This window comes from Natator depressus, chromosome 5, assembly GCF_965152275.1.
Source record: "Natator depressus isolate rNatDep1 chromosome 5, rNatDep2.hap1, whole genome shotgun sequence".
NCBI lineage: Eukaryota > Metazoa > Chordata > Testudines > Cheloniidae > Natator > Natator depressus.
Window position 1 is genome coordinate 106,247,558 of NC_134238.1, and position 18,116 is coordinate 106,265,673.

Sequence of the window (18,116 nt, forward strand, 5' to 3'; positions counted from 1 at the left end):
TTAGTTATTTGAGCAAACAAAGCATTCAAAAAATGCATAAGGGTGAAGCCCTGCAATGTGGCTGGAGATACGCTCATCTCAATCGGTAATTCTTACTTAAAAATAAACAGAGCAGAGTCATTATGTAGCACAGATGTGGCGCATAACTGCTTGCATGGAGAACTACTAAATTTGTTTCCAGCAGACAACACAGCCCATTCATATTATCTGGGCCACACTCTAATCTCCATGTACAATATCTTGAAGAATACAACGGTGGAAAATCTGACTCTCTTTAAACAGTCATTTTTAGCAGATGTGTTGTTGCACCATACTAAAGACTGTTATTGTCTGCATGCAGCTAGCTGTCTGGATGAGTACACATGAACGAAGACTGGAAATTCCCTCACAAGTTCTTACTATATGTACAGATGTAAGTTTCAAATGATTAAGATAGTAAAAAGTGTTGTTTTAAAAATTATATCACAAAGCATGTGTACAGTGAAAAGCATGTGCAATGCCTTGCTTTACATACGAAAGTATGGATATTTTAATAAACAGTCAATTTTAAAATACAGTAAAGCTAGTTGGGGGTAGAGAAACAGAACAAGTAGAACTGTAATTTTAAAAATTCCTGAAGGAACATTCATATATACACAAAAAGTCATCTGTGATGAAGTAAAAGCATCACTCTCATCCTAAACATTCATTAAACAACATCAATCTTGCCCATATCTTAGCAAATGCACAATACTCATTTTAGCAGCCTGAGTATCAATAGCCAACATTCAGGAAAACTATTCCATGCAACGTTACCTGAGATGACTGACGATAAAATGGGTTAGTAGGTTTCTGCCCACTGAGAGCAGAGGTTGATGAAGAGCTATTGAGAGATTCTGGCTGGGAAACAAAAGTTATGAGACAACTAGTAAATAAACATGCAGATTACATAGATTCTACAATGAGGAAGTTTAGTTTCAGGTGATGCAAGCTACTATTTTAAAGCTTATTAGCTTGTGTTTGCATTTTCCATGCAGTTTAATGAAGGAAAAATTATCTTTGTGTACTTCTAGGTCCTTTCATTAATGCTCACTTAATATAACAACAATTGTTGCCGTATATTTCGCATGCATTTGGACACAATATCAATCTCTAAGACTTGTTTTTAGATAGGCTCCTTCCTTTCTCCTCAACAATCAATCATTCTGGAGGCTTTTCAAAATACTTTGAAGCAAGCATACTATAGGTCAATTCCAAATCAATTTCATTCTAAATGGAAATAATATTTAAAAATCAAACCTTTGTTCCTATAATGCTCTGTTTGAGATGGAACCTGCAGGATTAAATATCTCCCCCCACCCCAAAAATAATATCAGCTTGGACATTTATTTAAACTATCCCTATTTTTTGTCTCTTTTTCACATTTAAGATGCTTACCCTTGATCTGTTTATAATGCTCTGTACCATAAAGACTACAGGGTTGCCTGCCTTCCGTATGGCTTCCACAGCTTGTTCATGGCTTGCGTCTCTGAGGTCAATTCCATCCACCTGAAAATCGGAAGGCCTCAGCTTAACATTACACAAAACTTAAAGTATAATGAAGCAACTTCTAAGATTTTGATTTTGGATCGTCTATTGCAGCCTGAGCCAAAGGCCTCTGCACTCAGCAGAACGATCCCCACTGACTTCAACATATGTTGAATCAGGTCCTTAGGCACCAACAACGTACAGACTGGATTTTCAAAGGCCTCTAAGAGCTTATCTACATGGCACAGCAATGCACACTAGAGGGATGTGAATTCTAAAATGCATCAACATGCTATGCACTAACTGCCACACGTAGACCCCACCGGTGCACACTAAACGTTCCCTAGTGTATGTTAACTTAGGGTATGTCCACACTGGCAAGTTTCTGAGCAACAAGTGATACCACTTTTATTAAAGCTCTGGAATTAATAAACAATTGTCGCATGCTCACACTGTGCTCCTTGTGATGGTGGACCGCATCCACATTAGCAGCTCTTGCAACGGCGAAGAGAGCAGTGCATTGTGGTAGCTATCCCACTGTGGGACTAGCTGCAGGGTGCTTTGGGAAGGGTTTGCAATGCCTCATGGGGCAGGCACAGCATCACATGATGCAGGTTTCCCAATCCCATTGTTCCATGGACATCCTACTGCACGGTCAGCTGCTTTTCAACTGAAGTGGGGGGCGGGGAGGGCAGAGTGTGTGACAGGGAGTGTGTGTGTGTATGGAGTGGGGGGAGAGACTTTCTGCGCTGTAATGTCTTTACACTGCCAATACAGCGCTGGAACCTCTGCGCTTTAAGGCTTATGACTCTCGTCAAGGTGGGTTTTTTTGCAACACTCTAACTGAGGAGTTTCTGCGCACTAAGTGGCTTGACAGTGTGTACACTTTGGGAGTTACACTGCAGAAAGCTGCTTTACTGTGCAGTAACTTGCCAGTGTAGACAAGGCCTTACTGTTGCTACATTAGACAAGTCCAAAGGGACACAGACACCCACCTTTAATTCTGGGAATTTTGGTGCCTATCGCCCTTAGGCTCTTTTGAAATCCCAGCCATATAATTTAGGCTTTCAATATTCTAAAGGATTTTAGAACTGGCTATTCATCTGCTTCATTCAAGTTCCATGTCGATATTTTGTCCCAAAAGCCATGGTTATAGAATATGTAATAATATGAAAGCAATGTCAGAGTTTGCCAACAATTGCTTCAAGTCATTTATGGCTCAGAATCAGGGCTGTTTATACCTACCTCACTGAGTGAATGTGAGGTTTAATTATATGATACTTACAAAGCACGTGAAGATCCCTGGTGGAGGAGGAGCATTATATAAGTGCAAAGTACTATTTTTTAATGTTAGACAATTTTTCCTTGTTACATTCCCCTCTGCCCCCCAAAACTAGTTTTAGCTCAGAATTGAAAAAATTTCTTCCTCCCTAAACAAAATATTTACAAAGGATGGCTAAGAACAATTCTTTGAGATGTAACATACTCTCTCTTTCGCTCTCCGTATAACATGTACTGATGTGATGATTAAAAAAAAGTTTATCTTGGTATCCAAGGAAAATCCTTGTTATGGTGAGGTTAGCATTAGAAAAGCATATTCATAATGGCTATAATAATAGCTAAAAACCAAGATACAAGTGTTATTTGTTAGTAGTACTTGCATAAGAAGCCATATAGTGAGAGTTACTTCTGCCTCTTTAATTTCATACGTTATCTGAGACTTAACCATCCAATGTAAAATAAAGAGAAGGAAAACCATTTAAGATAGCAGATTCTAAATCTATTAGGAAAAAAACAGTATTGTTATCACTCTATCACTTCCAATGACCGAAGTAGTGGCAGGTGCTAACTAGAGAGCAGAGCCAGGTTATGTTACAGTATAAGAAAGGGAAACTATACGTACATGTCCAGACATACATGGTCACTATATATATCTATATATAGATATATATATACGCGCATACACACACACTATATCTATAGTCGTCTAGTTAACATGTGTATTCCCCCACATACACTTCTGCAAGTTTCATTTTCTGGGACAGTCCATATGCTCATTAAAACCAAATGACTCACTTATATTGACCATTAATGGCATTTCTAGCCATTCTGCAAAGTAAAAGCAGTTCTCATCCTTGATATAACCAATGTGTTCATACATCAGAGACAGACCAAAACATTTAGGCCAACGTCAGCCATTACTGAATACTAGTCTATTTGTGCTATTATATAAAACCAATACCTAATAGAGCTCTGCACTGGTGCTTAGATAGGAGGTCATCTAAGTGCCTGGATGAAGCTGTAACTTTTTATTATGTAAGTGCTTATTTATACAATGTGTTATAAATGGGTCCTCTCCAGCCCAAATTCCACCTTCATACCTGTTGGCCAATGGAAGCTCTGCAGTCCTCTCTGGCTGTTTACTGTAGAAGCTATTCTGACGCCCTGCATCTCTGTCCTATACACTGTCCATGTAATTCCAGTTTAAACATTACCCACTTAAAACCACCCTATCTGAGAGGCAGAATCACAGACTCTGCCATCTGGGTTGCCATGTACTTAATGAATGGCAACCAGGGTCCAGACGTCATAAAGAATAGTGCATTTCCTGACAACCTAAGATACGGGGTGGAGTATTAACTGACAGCCAGCTGAAAAACAGTTTTAGGAAGAATGTCGCTAAATCTTGGCTGCCAACTTTGCTCCAAAGCTGAACCAGGGTGGAGTGAAGGTGAGGGCATCATCCCTGCAGAGATGGCAAAAAGGGGATCAGTGTTCAGGAGAAAAAAGTCTCCCCCTAACCTAGTTGCAGGGGTGGAAAAGTTTCTCTGTGTCCCACAAGTTTGGCTCTAACCCCCTCTCTATTAGCAGCTAAGCAGAGCTTTATGTACTCCCACCCGGACACGGAGACTAAGTGGAGATGAAAGACAGGGTCTGGATAGGCGCTAACATGCAGGTAAGTGGGATGTCTATTTGCAGTTCTCCTCCTCTTTATGGCCATCTCTTTAACTACCCTATGCAGCTGCATGAAACATGGTAATCGTTCTCCTGAATCAGCTGGTCTAAATAGGGGCTAGGATCCAGGACCTTGTGCATCCCTGTGTTACTCTGAAGACTATGTACATTTGAGGCTGTATGTAAGCCTCAGGCCCTTTGCATGTAAAACACACACAGGATAGGACTATGGTTATAATGCAGTAACTACATTTGGTATACCACGTGGTAAAACTCTTAAGGGCTGCCAGTAGTGCGGACAGTAATGGAGACATTGGAGGGGTGCGGTACTCAGAGTGCTACCTACATTCCATTGTGGTGGTGGTGGTGGTTTTATATTCAGAAATATTTAAATAAAAAAGTGACAACTGTACGCCATGTAGGCCCTGGGTTTGTAGGCACAAAATCTAGTTGCTGGCCCTGTACCATGATGGCTGATGAGAAAAAAAAATCACAATCACTTGCTTTGCCATAACAAAATGATGTCCACAAGCAGACATTTGCAAGGTTGATGTATATACATGGGAAAAATTAAAGCACATTATAAGTTTGCATGGTACCTCCACTATTCTATCTCCAGTTTTTAAAGTTCCATTTTTGCCAGCGGGGCTGTCTTCCAGAATGTGTTTGATAAAGATTCCCCTCATCACTTCACCATTGCTCAGCCGACTCCCCATCCCTCGTCCACCAACGATGCTGATTCCCAACGACTTGCTAGGTTCTCTCCAAAGCTCAACCCTACAATGACAAAAAAAACAAAAAGGAATGCATTGTATCTACATCACAGCCTCTCGTCTACAAATTCCAAAGGCCTGTCATTTGTACAATTCTATGGAACATATCTGAGAAAAATTCTTCCTTGGATGTTTTCATGCCTTTCTAGGACAGTGGGTTGGGAATGACCAACAAGTCTATTTAGTGTCTAACTTTTGTCTACTGCCCTCCATTTATTTTGGGCTTCTAGCTAACCCTCGTATATCCTATGTGAGCTACAGCAAGAATAACATATTCTGAAACTGCGAAACCACCTGAACAACATCCTATACAGATACAGAAAACACCCTCCTGGCCACTATGGATGCCCTCTACACAAACATTCCACACAAAGATGGACTACAGGCCATCAGGATCAGTATCCCCGATAGTGTCACGGAAAATCTGGTGGCTGACCTTTGTGACTTTGTCCTCACCCATAACTATTTCACATTTGGGGACAATATATACCTTCAAGTCAGCGGCACTGCTATGGGTACCCGCATGGCCCCACAGTATGCTAACATTTTTGTGGCCGACTTAGAACAACGCTTCCTTAGCTCTTGTCCCCTAATGCCCCTACTCTTCTTGCGCTACACTAATGACATCTTCATCATCTGGACCCATGGAAAAGAAGCCTTTTAGGAATTCCACCAGGATTTCAACAATTTCCATCCCACGATCAACCTCAGCCTAGACCATCCACACAAGTGGATTGACCTCAGCCTAGACCAATCCACACATTTCCTGGACACTACTGTGCTAATAAGCAATGGTCACATAAACACCACCCTATACTGGAAACCTACTGACCACCTACATGCCTCCAGCTTCCAGGACACACCACACGATCCATTGTCGACAGCCAAGCTCTACGATACAACCGTATTTGCTCCAATCCCTCAGACAGAGACAAACACCTACAAGATCTCCATCAAGCATTCTTAAAACTACAATACCCACCTGCTGAAGTGAAAAAAACAGATTGACAGAGCCAGAAGAGTACCCAGAAGTCACCTACTACAGGACAGGCCCAACAAAGAAAATAACAGAATGCCACTAGCTGTCACCTTCAGCCCCCAACTAAAACATCTCCAGTGCATCATCAAGGATCTACAACCTATCCTGAAGGACAATCCCTCACTCACAGACCTTGGGAGGCAGGTCACTTACAGACAGCCCCCCAACCTGAAGCAAATACTCACCAGTAACCACACACCACACAACAAAACACTAACCCAGGAACCTATCCTTGCAACAAAGCCCGATGCCAACTCTGTCCACATATTTATTCAAGTGACACCATCAAAGGACCTAATCACATTAGCCACGCCATCAGGGGCTCGTTCACCTGCACATCTACCAATGTGATATATGTCATCATGTGCCAGCAATGCCCCTCTGCCATGTACATTGGCCAAACCGGACAGTCTCTACGCAAAAGAATAAATGGACACAAATCTGACATCAGGAATCAGAACATTCAAAAACTGGTAGGAGAACACTTCAACCTCTCTGGCCACTCAGTAAAAGATGTAAGGGTGGCAATTTTGCAACAGAAAAGCTTCAAAAACAGACTCCAACGAGAAACTGCTGAGCTTGAATTAATATGCAAAACTAGATACCATTAACTTGGGTTTGAACAGAGATTGGGAGTGGCTGGGTCATTACACATGACCTATTTCCTTAAGTTAAGTATCCTCACACCTTCTTGTCGTGAACTGTCTAAATGGGCCATCTTGATTATCACTACAAAAGTTTTTTTCTCCTCCTGATAATAGCTCATCTTAACTAATTAGCCTCTCTCAGTTTGTATGGTAACTTCCAACTTATCTGTATGTATACATATATCTTACTATATGTTCCATTCTATGCATCCGATGAAGTGGGCTGTAGCCCACGAAAGCTTGTGCTCTAATAAATTTGTTTGTCTCTAAGGTGCCACAAGTACTCCTGCTCTTTTTATAACTGGAAGGCTACCTCCAAGAGCTTGGATATCATCCCACTCATATATGTAAAGAGTTAATTTTGTAGTCCCCTGGCTTAGGCTTATCAGTGCAAATTAAATTTAAAACTAATCTTCCCAGGCACTCAGCACACAAGTTGGATCACAGGGATTTAGGCTGACTGCAGTAAAAATAAATATGCCCTATTTGTGTAATGCACAGATATAAACACTATTTTGACTGCTTCCTTATTTACTTTACAGTATTGGAAAGGATCCACTATAGTTCCAATTTCAATACACCGATGTTTATGAGAGAGTGTCATTCAACTGGGAATCCATACTCACCGTCTGGGCTGGTTCCAGTGACTGTAAGCTGCATTCTGAAGTTCGCTTTCTTCTCCCTCCCCCTCTTCACGTTCAGGTAGTTCTGGAATTTCTCTGCTAATAAATAAGAGCAAACAAAGTACATTTAAAATCCTAATAAATTCCCAGGTGTCGTTATGCAACGAACACCAAACGGATCTAACGGACAGAATGAGAATTTTTACAGATTATGGAGGTAGCCGTGCTTTTACATGAGAAAATAGCGAGTAAAAAAGTGCTTTAGTATCTAGCACATTTCTAAGTGTTCCCCTTATATTGTAAGAAAGATTTTAAATTCTTATGGTACAGCTGTGAACCATCTGGAGTCACCACCCTCCCAGTAAGCTTCTGATATAATATATCCTGTGTGTAGGAATTCCTGTTCCACTCTCTTCAATTAAGCTTTCACCAATGACAACCACAGAGTAGAATACTCTGCATTTCTAAATGGGAGTGGAGCCAAAATTTAAACAAATTGAAGTTTAGTTTCCAAAGGGAAAAAAATAACAGCTATAATTTTCAAAAGTGATAAGTGGTTTTGGTACCCAACTTGAAACACTCTGAAGGTGATCTGCACCCTCTCTCTCTCTGAAAATCAGGTTTGTTTAAAGTGTCTCAAGCTGAGATGGAGGCATGCAGTATTGTTAGTCACTTTTGAAAATCCTGGCCAATAATTCTAATGATTTTCTGAGGCCTAGGAGAATGCTGAGAAAAGTTCATTCTGTGACTAGAAATTCACATCTAATTGTTGCAACATACATTCTAGATGGAACAGAAATGTCATTTTCAAATTTTGAAAGAGTACAGCTAATAAGACATAATATTTGAATTTTTTTCTGAAACCCCCCTCCCCATCCCCTATAACTGCTTGATTTCACAGAATATTCCCATTGTCTCACAAATCTGACAATGTTGAAATATCAGTATTTTTTCAGTATTTTGTTGCTTTAAAAAACTATTTAATTAATGAAGCGTATTCCCAACCAATATTTACATACACACCATCTTCTAATTCAGTGAGAGGCCTAGAAAGGGATGAAGTTAACTAGAATAGGATATAAATGGTGTATACTCACCTCTTTTCAGACACATATATATTAACCTTACAAAAATGTAATGGAAAACTTCTAGCCAGGCACAAAAATCTACTTATAGAATCACAGAATATTAGGGTTGGAATGGAACTCGGGAGGTCATCTAGTCCAACCCCCTGCTCAAAGCAGGACTAATCCCCAACTAAATCATCCCAGCCAGGGCTTTGTCAAGCCTGACCTTAAAAACCTCTAAGGAAGGAGATTCCACCACCTCCCTAGGTAACCCATTCCAGTGGTTCACCACCTTCCGAGTGAAATAGTGTTTCCTAATATCCAACCTAAACCTCCCCCACTGCAACTTGAGACCATTACTCCTTGTTCTGTCATCTGCTACCACTGAGAACAGTCTAGATCCATCCTCTTTGGAACCCCCTTTCAGGTAGTTGAAATTAGCTATCAAATCCCCCCTCATTCTTCTCTTCTGCAGACTAGGTAATCCCAGTTCCCTCAGTCTCTCCTCATAAGTCATGTGCTCCAGCCCCCTAATCATTTTTGTTGCCCTCTGCTGGACTCTATAATTTTTCCACATCCTTCTTGTAGTGTGGGGTCCAAAACTGGACACAGTACTCCAGATGAGGCCTCACCAATGCCGAATAGAGGGGAACGATCACGTCCCTTGATCTGCTGGCAATGCCCCTACTTATACAGCCCAAAATGCCATTACCCTTCTTGGCAACAAGGGCATACTGTTGACTCATATCCAGCTTCTTGTCCACTGTAACCCCTAGGTCCTTTTCTGCAGAACTGCTGCCTAGCCACTCATTCCCTAGTCTGTAGCAGTGCATGAGATTCTTCCATCTTAAGTGCAGGACTCTGCACTTATCCTTGTTTAACCTTATCAAATTTCTTTTGGCCCAATCCTTTAATTTGTCTAGGTCCCTCTGTATCCTATCCCTACCCTCCAGCATATTTTACCACTCCTCCCAGTTTAGTGTCATCTGCAAACTTGCTGAGGGTGCAATCCACACCATCCTCCATATTAATATTAATGAAGATATTGAACAAAACCAGCCCCCGGACCGACCCTTGGGGCACTCCACTTGACACTGGCTGCCAACTAGACATGGAGCCGTTGATCACTACCTGTTGAGCCCGATGATCTAGCCAGGTTTCTATCCATCTTACAGTTCATTCATTCAGTCCATACTTCTTTAACTTGCTGGCAAGAATACTGGAAGAGTGCTTTACTTGCCAGTGCTTTACCATAATGATAAAGAAAAAATATTGATATGAGCAAAAGTCTGCAATACTGATGTCCATGCATGGGAAGAGTTAAAGCAAAGAGCCCTTACAGTAGGATAATAGGAGAACATATTGATTCACCTTACAGTGTGTGCAGAAAAGAGATTGAGTGGTATTGTGTCTTCTGGTTGTTGTCCCAAACTGGCTTTGTACTCTTCCAAATGTTCTGCTGGCACATATATAATCCTGCAATAAAACACAAAACAAAAACACACAAAAGCAAAACAGAAGTCATGGGTCATGCCTCAGGTAACCTAAGGAAACGCTGAGTGATAGCCTTTTCAGACCACCTCAAGTATCAATTGATGTGAAACGGATAGCCCAGGTACAAGGAAGGACGATTTGCAACTATGCAAACCATATCCCTAATTAAGCAGTCACATTACTATGCATCTGTAGTCATGTTAGCTCCTGTCCACTTCATCAAGCTATCTGGTGCTCATCACACCATTTTTCATTTCTAATACTGGAAGTTGTACAGTTCAGTCATGGCAAAGATTGTCCTGCTGAAGGACTGGTTTACAACAAAAAGCCCTCGGCATCAACATGCTGAAGAACATGACTGGTGTGCAGCAGTGCTACTGTCCCTTTCTGGAAGCTTGTTTACACACATTTTACAGTAGCTTTTATGATTTCCATCAAGGTTTGATTTTTGTTCTCCACAGTTCCTGTGAAAACACTCTAACAAACAGAAAAAGAATGGCAGGTAGATGCAATAACAGCCGTGAGGGTGATGCATACACAGAGTAAGAAGCCTGAACAACACATCATCAGCAAAACAGTAGAGGGGAAGAGAGTACAGGAAAATAATACCGGTTCCTCGTTTTTCAGCCAGTGCTAATGACAATGGTGTCTTTATGGGGGCAGGGAGGAGTCCAAAAAGCCCTTCAGCATTCTTACCAATTAAAAGAATGGATCATTCCAATATAGTCAAACAGGAGAATGATGCTGATAGAACATTCTCTGCAGCTGGGTATTTGAGAACAGTTCCAAAGAATATGACAAGAACCTAAATAACCTGGGGAATCACAGTTTCTTTCCCCATTTTTTCCCGAAAAACTCTTAAAAGTTCCAGAAAACAAAAATCTTTTGGTCCAGATCTTGTCCTACACTGGAAGAAAAAACTTACTAGTTTCAAACTGAGGTCTACCCTGCCAGTCATCTGGTTGTGGAAAAGGCAAGGCAATTTATTCTCCCACAGAATGGGCATGGAGACAAGCCTGGCAAATGCACAGACATCCCAAGTTCCAGGAGAAGGGAAATCCTGCAACACTCAGTGTATCTGTACAGGCCTGGGATATTTGCATAGAAGCCCAATTCCTTTTCACTACTCCACAAAAGTATCCCTTATCTTGTGCTCCCATTTGTTTTCAACTGCACATGATAAGGGAGTAAAGGGAAGAGCACGTAGAAGGAACTTACATAAAACAATGCTGTCAACCCTACAGCTTTGCGGTATAAAATTGATGGCAAAGAAAAGCTCCCTCCACTGTCCCTGACAAGGCATGCACCACTCCCCACCATACAATCAAAGTGTCTCAAAAATGCACAAGGGGCTTCCACTGAGGAAGGGAGAAATAATGCCCCTTCTACTCAATCCTCTCTAATAAAATAGTTTCCCTTTGGCTGAAATTCCAGGTTTTCCCACCCTCCATGTTGTTTGGTTTTATTTCTTAAGACCTATAGCCTTTTGTGCCTGGGCCATCATGAAAATGCCCCCATTCAAACACTAGTGCCAATTACTGAGTGCTTTTCAGTTCTGAAACACAAAATGCCAATACAAAACTTTCAGAGCAACGCCACAGCCTGCTACTTGCATTTCCTCAAGAGTAGGACATCAATAGGAATCTTAGTTTTATATGATAAAAAAAACCTCTGATAATAAACAACATAAAAATCTGCATCTTTCCACGATTAAAATGAAATGCTGAACTTTTTCATTTCCCTAGTCACAATATATACAGGTATCACTTGAACACAATGTTTTATTGACAGTAGAACCCTGTTTATCGGAGCCTCCATTATTTGGCTCTCCATATTAACTGAATCACGAGCCACCCAGAGCTGAGGTGGAGGCTGGCTACCCAACCCCAAAGCTGCTGTCAGCCCCAGGCAGGTGGTAGCATAGTTAATACAGAGAGACAGATATGGAGGCTCAGATAAATGGAGTTCTACCGTATATGTTTTTATTTTTTCACAAAATGTAAAAACTAAAGATTCTCACAAATGTTTTTCCATGGCGAACAGATTTCTAGGATTCTTGTACATCACTAATGGACATACACTACTACAACACATTTATATTATCAGGCCTAGGTTCTGAAATGGAAAAAAAAAAGACCAAATCAAACTTTTCATAAAACTATTTTGTTTTTGTTCCCTTTGTTTCTCCACATTTTACAATAAGTTCCCTTGTCACTCAACCTCACCTCTCCAGCTGTGAGTGTCATAAATGGGAACAAAGAGTTAGAGCTGCTCTGACATAGCAACACAACTACTACTTTTGCAGGCTAGCTCATAAGAATTCCTGCCATTATAAAAGCCATAAAAACATTAAAATGTCATTTAAACAAGAGAAAAGCATCCATTGATCTAGTTATTTCCACCCTTCACTCAAATTAATCAAATTCACCTTAATACAAATGCAGACATAAACAGCAAACCATAATAAAGTATTTTTAAAAGGTATCTGCTATAAAGAATTCAGGACCATAAACAGCCCTGAGGCTGCTCTAAATTGTGCTTGCAGGTGGTCTGACCCCCAGGGTCATGAGACTGCCATGGTGATATAATTCCACCTTTGTCTCCCCTGGAGTCTTCCACCAAGAGCTCATCCATACCCAAGAATCAGGACCTAAAAGACCAGATTAAAAAGAAAAAAAAAACCAACAGTGTATTGTTTCAAGGGATCACATCTACAAAAGTCTCACAAGTGTCTTATCTTCATCATTATGTTTGCAAATGTGAACATGGTAAACCAGACTTCCTAATTAATTCCATTATAATGTTTTATATAAACAATATGGTCCAAATTTTGCCCTGAGATAGGCACAAACAAATCCTACTGATTTAAATCAGTGGAAGCTATTCTCATGTGTCTGAAGAAAGAACTGGACCCAACAGCTCAAGTTTTACCAGTCCTCTGTCTACAGTAAATATACCAAAGCAAACACATAATTTGAATGCACTTAGCACTTAAATAAATACAGTACAACTTTGCTAATTTAAATTGCCCTAATCCACACACCCTATCATTTGCACACAAAATCTGCCTCTCTCTTCTCAGCTAAGACTTGATAGAGGTGTCCATTTGTGAATTTGTTTTTTATGTAGCCAATTATAAAGGCTTCAGTTATTTTACAAAATATGCTACAGAATATTTGGTAGTACACCAGAAAGTATCAGCATGAATAAAAAATGAAGTTATGCTTGTCATACATGAAGTTATATTCTGTGTGGGGAGGTTACTGCGATTAGCAAGTCAACAATTTCCAAAATTCAGTCATCTGTAATCAACTCCCCAGTCATTCCTGCGATTAGCTAGGTTCTACTGTAACGTTAGTACCATTTAGAATTCTCCCCCCTTTCTCCCTATATTTACACCATGTTACTCAAATGAAATTATAGAACTAGATCTAGTGGAATAACCAAAATTGTAGGGAGGTAGGCTCTGCATGAGAGCATACGGTACAATGCCCTAACAAAGGAAAACTATTAAAAGCCCTCTTTTATTGGGGCTGCTCTCTTTGGGACAGATTATGGGCTAGTCTCTGCAAGATGTTGACTGCCATTTTCAGTGAGAGCTGGGGGCACTCAGTGCCTCCAGGAATTGCTCAATACCTTGAATGATCAAATCATCGGTGACCAGGGGCCTAGGACTCTGAGGGTTCCCAGGCATTGGGCCACTGGAACACTGTGGTTCTTAGTGCTGAGAGACAGAAATAAAGATAACATTGTTCTACTCCAACATTGAAAAGGCTCATCCATAGGAGAAACTGACACCAGCTTTAAAACTTACTCCAAAATGTGGTCAGGAAGAAGGATGGAGAAGTGAAACAAACTGCTGGGGGGGAGGGGATTGGGGAGACAGGGAGGACATACAAATCAGAGAAACAAGGGTAAATGAGTGAATTATAGTTGCATTGTATTTCTGATCTGTAAGAGGTTAAAATGTCGAAGTTTAATAACTTCCTCTCCTTTATAACAGTCAGTTTTATATTGAAAATGTTGCTATTTCCTTTCTGATGAGATGTAAAAAAAATGTTTTAACATACACTTTGCAAAGAAAGCAGTGACAATGGAAACACCAAATGGTGTAGATATAAAAACATTTCGTAAACACAACACCGCATGCAGTACAAAAGGAACATTCATTGCATGCTTGGTCAAACAGCCACACAAAAACCTTTAAACACTGAGAGAAGAAACAAACTGAGTAACGAAGTATGTACACATTCAGGACAAGTTACTGGAGTCAACATACAGTTTACTTTATAACTACACCAAACCTTTTTGTTACATGTGGAGAAAATAAAACATTAGTGCCAAAGAAAATATGACACTGAGATTAATCCAGATATCAGTACATCCACATATGTATCAATTCCAATGATTGTTCTCTTACACACAAGCTATTAGGATACATTCTATATGGATAATACGACTGAAATAAAATAAAGTAAAAATCAGCAATTTTTCAGAAACCAGTGTTTTTAATACAGTCTGAGGAAGTATGCTCCAATCTGCATGCTTAAAAGCCATATATATATCTACTGTACCTATATCTGGATACATCCCTGACATTTTGGGTGTTATAAAAGCATGAAATGATTTACAGACAAATTGCAACATAGAGCCATAATGAGCTTTTGAATCACCGATACTCACACATAAAAGGGGGCCTGATCATCAGCAGGTGCTGGAGAAGATCTAGAATGTGAAGCATACGATGCAGCATCTTTTTACAATGGTCTTAACAAATGTCAGTGTCTCAGGCTGAATGTGAGTTGCATACATATGTAGTTAAAAGTGTGAGCTTCTGTTTATTTATTTTATTTATTTATTTATTTTCACCCCTTCCACCAACATTCCATCTACACCTCCCCCGGAAAGCATCTGCTCTTTATTGGTGTCTATAGCAGTGATTATTAACAAGCATGGGAAAATGGAACTGCAATCAATCTTTTATTCCTTGATCAGGAATTCATCCACACACTTTAGGTTAAGGCAGGTGAATTTTGATTCAGCTCAGTAATTATCTGGCAGATGTTACTAGCAGCTGCTGCTGAGCAAAAAACCCTGGCTATTATTACAGAAATATAACAGCCTCTGGCAAGGTGGAGTGAGAAGTGAAAAAAAATGCATTCTGGCAAGGCCACACATCTGGTTTCCCCCCCAAAAATAATGAAACCTGGAATTCAAGCTGGCTGGTCTTGAACTCCTGAAACTCAAATATCCTTGAGTAAAAATAAAACAAAGGTGCAATCTGCAATAGGTGCACAGTACAAATGTTTTGGGTGGTTTTTCAACAAATCAGGTTCCCCATAAAATATGCAACACAACTTTGTAAGTGAAATGTTTCATTTAAGCCCCACCCATGCCTCAACAACTTCACATCTGAGGCCCTACAGTGCAGCCCCCTCCCTATATGCTGTAAGTTAATCAGGACTGTGATGGGAATGATTTGATTCCTCTCCCCACAGGCTAAGCATGCTGCCTCCCACACGACTGTTAACCCGTTAGTCTGAAAGACTGGGCATTGAACCACTAGGGTCTCCTGCATGGCAGGGCAGAATACTTTCATTGGCCTCCAGACTGATATGGGCTAGGTTATGCACCCTGTTCAGCAATCAGCAATCACTACAGTTCTGCATAATCAGAGCTCTCCAGTTTGGGCATTTGCAGAAAAATCCAGGTGTATTTTTGTGATACTGTAATTCAGTGTTTTTCTGGCAACAGTGCTCTTGACAGTGTGAAATGAACGAGAAGTGATGCTGTACTGACAAAAGAGGGTAACAAGAGCAAGAGCAAAACCAGAGTCATTTAGAGCCAAATGTCACAGCCCTTGCTCCTGCAAGACTCCCAGTGAAGTCACAGCAGGGTTTGGCCTTTTATTTTGGTTATTTCTTTGCAGTGGAGGGAGCAGGCTTCAACTTGTGAAGTTTTATTAAGCAGGCTTTTAACAGATAACTGTAGATGTCAAATGAAAACTTGACATATTCAGCATTATAATGACAAATGCCCTGTTTCTTTGAGATTTTCTACATCCATCAAATCTCTGATAGAACAACCACCACCCTGACTACAACATCAAATTTTCATTTAAAAATCTACATTTACCAGTTAAAAAACCGACCGAAGAAATCTTCAAAAATGAACCTGTATCAATGGTACTTAGACAAGTTGAAGTCTGTTCCTCCCACATGGCAAAGAAATAACCAGGGTAAAAAAATCCTGGTACAGCTGCACCCACAGCTGTCCCAAGCCATGCCCTTTGCAATTTAAAGCAATACAACCGTTATGTGCTACATTTAATTGCAACACATCGTCAACCTTTTGCTCACTACTTTTTAAAAACTGTGTATTTCCATATCTTTTGCCTTATTTGTATCTTAATTTCCCTGTCTCCCTTTACACCACATTTTCTTTCTTACCACAGATGCTGATGCATATTTTCCTGCATTGTCTTAAGTAACTGTTTCCTCTTTTCCTTCTCTCCCTCTCTCTCTCCTCCTTTTCATACATGTTCTCTACCCCGTCATATATTTTCTGTTCTTTTCCCCCTTTCCACGTCTCCCCTCAAAATCTTTATGTTAATTTCTCTTTTCTAATCCCATCAATCTTTCCCTCTCCACTACTCCCATGCCCGCTCACAGACCCATTTACCTCTACATTTTATTTAGACACCTAACAATCACTGGATTAAATGTACTATTCAAAGATTCAGACAAAAATGGGCAGCCTGCACTGTGCAAGGACAAAAACCAGATGAGAAGCAAGCTTTCTTCTCCAGCATCATGCTGGGACAGAGGAGTGTGCTGGGGTTCCCAGCAGGGTCCTCTCCTTGACCATGATTGGGTCCATCTTTCTTATCAAATGCTAGTGATACTCCCAGTTCTCTTTAGTTGCTGTGGAAAGACGCAGTCTATCTTTGGTTTCATCTTTCTGATGCAAGGGTAGGTGGGAGGGCTACACTGCTCTATCCCTCCCCTCCCCTTCTGATTGTTGTGACTGGAGTGTGTGTGCGGGGGGGGGGGGGGGGGGGGGGCGACGACTCTGCTACTCTAACCCTTTCTCATTCTCTTAAATCTCTCTCCCTTTCCCCACTCCCCATGAATATCTCCAGTTACTGCTACTGGGGCTGCTATACTTATGTCTACACAACCTGTAGCCATGAGCCTCCCAGTTGCTCTTCAAAAGGTTTTTTTACCTTGTTCTTGAGTGAAGACAGGCAGAGCAATGCTGATGACAGCAAAGGAAATGCACAGGTAGACAGACGTGTGGATTTCACAACCGTGCTAAAAATAGCGGTGTCGATGTTGCAGCTCAGGCTCTGAAGCCTTAGGAGGGTGGTGGGCTTCAGAGGACAAGCCACAACTTCAAAGTATTGTCTACACAAGCTATTTGCAGCACAGTAGAATGAGCCCTGTGAGCCAGAGTCTGACAACCCAGTCTGGGAGGCTGGGTGCCATGGGCTGCACACACATATCCTCTTAGGAATTGTCTATACTAGAGAAGCACACCAAATCAATTTAACAATGATTTAACCCTTGCTTGCATTGATTTAGCTTATGTCAGCAAATTACCAATTTAAATTTATTCAATATAAGCAAAGATTATCATGGTTTTAAGTGTCAACATAGGGGTTTGCACTGATTTTGCGAGACTGAGTTTTAAATCAATTCAAACCAGTGTACTTTTGTAGTACAGACAATGCCTTTTCTTCTCCTCCTCCCCACAAAGGAGCTGAAGTGAAACTGGCCTGATGCTTGTCAATTTCACTGCTGCCCACAGGGTTCAGAAAACTAACAGGACTGATCAGCTTGGCAAAGCTCTAAGCAGCAGCAGTACAGGCTCTGGAGCTTGCTCTCTGCAGACTCAGGAAGACATCACTGAATCCCTTTACAGATGGTTCATGTTTGGAAGGTTATCTCCACAACTATAAGAGCTACACACATAATTTTATTTTAAAACAGAAGCTCAGATTCTGAAATTGA

The 18,116-nt window shown here is 40.7% G+C and overlaps 1 protein-coding gene across 16 annotated transcripts in view; it reads right to left on the minus strand.

The window, feature by feature from the left end:
• The window catches only part of MPDZ (multiple PDZ domain crumbs cell polarity complex component), a 130,527-nt gene that overhangs the window by 42,044 nt on the left and 70,367 nt on the right, over nt 1-18,116 (minus strand). For 7 of the 16 annotated variants that reach the window (XR_012639609.1, XM_074953385.1, XM_074953386.1 and 4 more), the window contains 6 exons: nt 14,788-14,829; nt 9,982-10,086; nt 7,547-7,642; nt 5,061-5,238; nt 1,417-1,527; nt 796-879 (listed from right to left, as the gene is read on the minus strand). Coding sequence is in view for 15 of the 16 variants with exons in the window: in XM_074953385.1 (XP_074809486.1) it covers nt 796-879; nt 1,417-1,527; nt 5,061-5,238; nt 7,547-7,642; nt 9,982-10,086; nt 14,788-14,829 (616 nt within the window). In the remaining variant the exon portion in view is untranslated. The remainder of the gene's footprint in view (nt 1-795; nt 880-1,416; nt 1,528-5,060; nt 5,239-7,546; nt 7,643-9,981; nt 10,087-14,787; nt 14,830-18,116) is intronic. The other 9 variants (XM_074953396.1, XM_074953394.1, XM_074953398.1 and 6 more) reach the window with 7 other exon arrangements.